Genomic DNA, 5,572 nt, shown 5'->3' on the forward strand with positions numbered 1-5,572 from the left:
TATAAAAACATTAAATAATTTTTGATTTCTGATCGAATGACACCAATACCAAGTTTCTAAGTAGTGTACTTCCGGAGCCTTTGTGACTCTAGACAGACAGTTAGCCAGACATCAAGAGCGCAAAAGTGCACTTTTAATTATTTTTGAAAGTGCACTAAAATGATACAGAACGGAAATGTAACATTTACAGAACGCGTTAAAACAATTTTTCCCTCCATTACATGTTTGATGTTTCGCCCGCGAGGTGCGCGTCAGTTGCTGGATGCTGACTAACATTTTCTTGTAGTGCGCGTCTTCAATTTGTAGTTTTTTTATTTATTTTTACGTTTACCACAGTCTGGTGTAGTGTATAGTACTTAGTTTGGTTTTGTGCTCTTTTGTATATTAAGGTGAGTATAATGGCAAATGTATTGCTTGTATGTAAAATCATAAAATATCGCGTATCTCACATTTGAAGGTTAAGTTCAGTAGTAAAGTCTTAGACAAGGATATCTAAGAGTAAAGTTTTATAACGGAAAACTTGGTAATTCTATGCGGAAAACAATCTTAATTTTTGTTGTTTGTCGTTCTTGTAATTTATCCACCATTTTATTGTAAAAATGCCCAACAAAGATTTCTGTAACTTGTCTTCTAGGCAGAAAAGAAGATTGGTATTATCTGAATTAAAAAGTAGCCGTGTGAAATTTGATATACATTCTTCAAATATGAGTTCCCAAACAAATAATTGCATTGATAACAATCTCCCTGGAATTCAAAGCTTGTGTTCAGATTATGTGGTGACTGACCCCGATGTTTTGCAATGTAGTACTAATCCCGAGACTAATCCTTTGCAATCCCCTGTTCCTGTTGATGAAGTAGCTGTAGTACCTGACACTTTTGATACTGAATGCATAACCGAGTGTATAAGTGAAGAAAAATCGTTGTCTGATGAGTTACGTTCTTGGGTAATTGAAGAAAATATTACACAGGCAGCAGTGTCACGTTTGCTATCGATTTTAAGAAAGCAAGGTCACAATTTACCAAAAGACTGTCGAACTTTAATGAAAACACCAAGAACCAACTATGAAAATGAAATTGTTAAAAACTTTGAAAATGGACAATATTTTCATTATGGATTGGCAAAAGCTTTATATTCCACTTTAAGAAGGTATTTCCCTATCAAAATATACCCATCTGAAATTAAAATAAATGTTAACATTGATGGATTACCTATTTCAAAAAGTTCTACGGGCCAACTCTGGCCAATTCTTGGTAGTTTAGTTGTAGACTTTTATACCGAGCCTTTTTTAATTGGGGTATTCTATGGATTACATAAACCTAGTAATGTCAATGAATTCTTGGCCCCGTTTGTAAATGAAGCAATATCTGTAATGCAAAATAATCTTTGTGTTGATGGACAGCAAATAAAGCTGAAAATTAACAGTCTTGTGTGTGATGCACCTGCCAAAGCATTTATTTGTGGAGTGAAACATCATACAGGGTACTTTGGTTGCTCTAAGTGTACTGAGGAAGGAGATTATATAGAAAGAAGAGTGGTGTTTCCCGAATTAAACAAACCATTACGTACTGATGACTCCTTTAAAAATAGAACCCAAGAGGAGTATCATAGGGAGTCAACACTTGTAGAGCGTCTAGGAATTGGTATGGTATCACAAGTACCATTAGACTATATGCACTTAGTGTGTTTAGGTGTCACAAAGCGTCTTATTAAACTATGGTTTAAAGGTAATATTCAAATTAAACTTAAACCGGATAAAATAAAAATAATCGAATCACGAATTTCTTCTATTAAGGAATTTATTCCTTGTGAATTTGCTCGCAAACCGAGAAACATTTCTGAAATTGATTTTTGGAAAGCCACTGAATTCCGATTATTCATTTTATATACAGGAATTGTTGTTTTAAAAGACGCCCTTCCAGAACGATACTACAAACACATGTTGTGTTTAACCACTTCTATTAGAATCCTATGTAGCGTCCATCACAAGCATATGTTAAACTATTCAGAGAAGTTATTACAACATTTTGTAAAAAAGTTTGGCGAAATTTATGGTGAAGAATGGTTATCATACAATGTTCATAGTTTAATACATTTACCAAATGATGTTCGCAATTTGGGAACCTTAGATTCCTTTTCAAGTTTTAAATTCGAGTCGTATCTTTACAAATTGAAACAAAAAATTAAACATTCAGGGAAGCCGTTACATCAGATTGCAAATAGATTGCATGAAATGAATGATTTTAAGCATGAAGGTCCCCTAAAACTAGATTACCCATGTGTATATAAAGGGAAAGATTATATTACCTTAAAGTTTGAGAATTTTTCTTGCTCTAAAACAAAAGCTAATAGTTGCATATGTTTACAGAACGGAAAAATTGCAATTATTCAAAATATTACTTCAATTAGTAACAAAATAACGATAGAACTTATCAGTTTCAATACAATGCATTCCTTTTTCGATGAACCATGCAATTCTGAGCACTTACAAATTTTTCTTGTAGACAAAAACAGTTTCACTCATCCCTTTAATGTAAACCCAGAAGATGTTAAATACAAATGCTTGCAGTTACCTTATCCAGAACCAGAAAGTAAAGATTATATGGTAGTTATTCCCCTACTGCATTGCAATTAAGTTACAGGTTGTCACAAGTTACTTGTCATATACCTAGATATCATTAGTTTTCCTGTACGTAGCATAGCGTAAAGAAATATACAGGGTGTTACATGACTGTATGTAAAAAAAAATTGGGTGGTAGAGGGGATCAAAACAAGAATTTTTTTTTTAAATAAACTGGGTCCAACGTGTTTCGTTTGGGAGCCACCCTAAAAAAAGTTGTGAAATTTGCAATTCTTCTTTAATTTTTTCTCAGCAACCATAAGAGGTACAAAGATGGGTGGCACGTCCTTGAATAGGTTTTCGGGTATGCTCTTTCCGATTTTGCCACATTTTTTTCAAAATTCCACTAAATGGCGCACCCCTAAACGGGGGTGTGAAAAAGAATTCTGATCTCGACGAATGGCGTCTGGGGGTTTTTGAACTACATGCGGAATTAGATGGTTTACTAGTAGGCGAGGGTCACTTTCTGACACGAAGGGCCAATTTTCAAATGAGTATAACTTTTCTCTGAAATGTGATTTTAAAAAACCGTTCGACAGTTTTGTTCTTTAACTCATCAAGTATGTACACAACAAATTCTTTCCATTTTCGTTGTCCGACCAAGAATTGCAATGGATTTTTTTTTTTCGAATTTTTAAAAATTAATTTCAGATTCGTGATTTTCATGTTCAAAAACCTCCAGATACCAAATTTCGTCGTTCCACCCATCTTTGTAACTCTGCCTGAGAAAAAAATTAAAGAAGAAATGTAAATTTCACCACTTTTTTGAGGGTAGCTCCTAAACGAAACACGTTGGACCCTCGGTTTATTTGGAAAAAGTGCTTGTTTTGATCCCCTCTTCCACCCAATTTTTTTTACATACGGTCATGTAACACCCTGTATATTAATTTACCCTATTTTACTATTATGCACTAATATCGCCATCTTCATACTACGTTATAACACCTTACAATTCGCAAGTGAATGCTTGAATGAATTAGTAGGATGTTAATTAGTTCTCTCTTTATACGTGCACTTTTGTTAAAATGTTTCAGGTCAGCCCTATGGCATATTGTGTGGTGTCATTTGAGGATGGAACGTTCTCTGAACTTCCAAGCAACTGGCTTGTAGGAAATAAGGAGCAATGCTGGTGGCCCCGAGGACCGCTTATAAAAAATATAAATTCCCTTATGGAAAAATGTGTAGAACCTAACGGAAAAAATTGGGAGCAACATCCAGTGAAAGTTGAGTTCTACTGCTGTAAGTTCTGTACATCTTTAGATATTACTTATAAAACATATTTATATTCTATGTTGCTCAGCGTCATTACATACTGCTAGGCTGAAAGCATTGGATCCTGAATATACGTCCTCAGAAGAAAAAGGCAGGGGACGTAGAAAAATAAAACGAAAAAACCTATCTGATTCAGATAGTGAAAAGGGTATGATGTTTTATTGATATTTAGTCAATAATTTAATTTACAAATCATGGTTGACATCAGACAAAATCTCTTATTGCAATTATAAAAATGAATTTTATTGCTTCAATTTTACAATGTAATACAATTTCAGAATGTGAAACACCACCCCCTCAATTCACTTGCTCAACATTTCAGTCACAATCAGATTTTCAATGTTCGAATGTGGAACTAACTATGGCTGATGTTCCACTAATCATATTGCCTTCTGGAGATAACTCGTCAGGTAATTTAAAAATTTTGATTAAGTACCTTATTACAAGAAACTGGTTTTATAGGTGTAGATGAAGCTGCAGCACAGGTTTCACCAGTAACGTCTCGGACAGCTACGCCAATATTATCCCAAGTAGTGACCCCAATAAATCTAAGTACTTAACTTTTTACTAATATTGAAAATATTATAATAAATAGAAATCTAAGAAGATATCTGCCACACTACTGCTACCTATATTTTGCAGGCACAGCCACTTTATCCACACCTGTTGTTACACCAAGTTCATCTAGAACTATCACACCAAGTTTTAGTAAGTTTATAAAAATTATATTTTTATTTCAGTTTCTATAGAATTGAGTAAAAGACCTTGTGGAAATCTGAAGCAATCTCTAATAAAACAATTACTTGAGACTATTCCATATTCACAATCTCATTTTATTGCAGGCGATCCAGTGCAGACCTGCAATCGTGTACTGGAATTATCCACACAAATTTTGTTTTATGTCAAAAGCCTAGACAAGAGGCTACAAAAATTAGAACATGGTGCAGATGATCAACAAGGTAGTGCCAGTCAATTGAATGAATTATTTAATAATAAGCTACCCATTACCAACGAAGAAATGCTCCATCAATTTGAAGAATGCCTGAAAAACGAACCAAATACAGTAGCATCTTATGTATATATGTAGTATGTATTGTGATTCACTTTGTTACAATTTTCGTTCAATTGTAGGTAACTTTTATAAAAAAATTGGGCGGTTCCACTTATCAAGAATTTGTGAATCGCTCATTAAAAAATACAATATCTTACGCATTTGGGACAAGATGTAGTTGGTTGGGGTTGAGAAATAACCTTAGAATATGCGACTACAAATTCATCAAGCTTATAAAAGGTAATTTTTAATATAATAATTAATAAGGATATAGTAAATAATGCATCTTTGTTGAGTCTTATAATTACATAAAATTGATAGATATAATTTCAATTCACCTGAAATCCAGCGTATTGCAGTAGTGTGTTTGGGTTTATTATTTCTATGTTCAATATAACATACCAATTTTGTATGTTATTTAAAAAATTTATTTTGAAAGTGATTATGCATAGTTACTAGAGCACATAGTTCCTTTCCTTAGTGAATAATTAACAATGAGATTTATATTTCATATTCCTTTAACTTAAAAATTTGCTCAATTAAAAATTTTCAAAACTGTGAAGTCTTCAGAGTTGGATAAAATTATAATTTACTTGTTCTGTTTCCTAGTGTGTATTTGGTGATTTATTTG

The 5,572-nt window shown here is 33.2% G+C and overlaps 2 protein-coding genes across 2 annotated transcripts; both read left to right on the forward strand.

Moving 5' to 3' along the window:
* Positions 1–263: 263 nt before the first annotated feature.
* LOC116160315 lies at positions 264–2,773 on the forward strand. Its single transcript, XM_031473499.1, has 2 exons — positions 264–389; positions 635–2,773. The coding sequence occupies exon 2, from the start codon at positions 705–707 to the stop codon at positions 2,631–2,633; it is 1,929 nt and encodes a 642-aa protein (XP_031329359.1). The 5' UTR covers positions 264–389; positions 635–704; the 3' UTR covers positions 2,634–2,773.
* Positions 2,774–3,403: 630 nt separating this feature from the next.
* LOC116160316 lies at positions 3,404–5,175 on the forward strand. Its single transcript, XM_031473501.1, has 7 exons — positions 3,404–3,857; positions 3,919–4,038; positions 4,169–4,300; positions 4,353–4,442; positions 4,533–4,598; positions 4,733–4,849; positions 5,022–5,175. Exons 1-7 carry the CDS (start codon positions 3,644–3,646, stop codon positions 5,117–5,119), a joined length of 837 nt encoding a protein of 278 aa, XP_031329361.1. The 5' UTR covers positions 3,404–3,643; the 3' UTR covers positions 5,120–5,175.
* The last annotated feature ends 397 nt before the right edge of the window (positions 5,176–5,572 follow it).

Source organism: Photinus pyralis, unplaced genomic scaffold, assembly GCF_008802855.1.
Source record: "Photinus pyralis isolate 1611_PpyrPB1 unplaced genomic scaffold, Ppyr1.3 Ppyr1.4_LG1, whole genome shotgun sequence".
In the NCBI taxonomy this organism is placed as follows: domain Eukaryota; kingdom Metazoa; phylum Arthropoda; class Insecta; order Coleoptera; family Lampyridae; genus Photinus; species Photinus pyralis.

Excerpts from the sequence above, each read along its gene's own strand:
- LOC116160316 (XM_031473501.1), top strand. The coding sequence starts at position 3,644 with ATGTTTCAGGTCAGCCCTATGGCATATTGTGTGGTGTCATTTGAGGAT. Across the intron at positions 4,443-4,532 it reads AGTGACCCCAATAAATCTAA|GCACAGCCACTTTATCCACA; the intron begins GTACTTAACTTT and ends TATATTTTGCAG. Across the intron at positions 4,850-5,021 it reads TGGTGCAGATGATCAACAAG|GTAACTTTTATAAAAAAATT; the intron begins GTAGTGCCAGTC and ends GTTCAATTGTAG.
- LOC116160315 (XM_031473499.1), top strand. The coding sequence starts at position 705 with ATGAGTTCCCAAACAAATAATTGCATTGATAACAATCTCCCTGGAATT.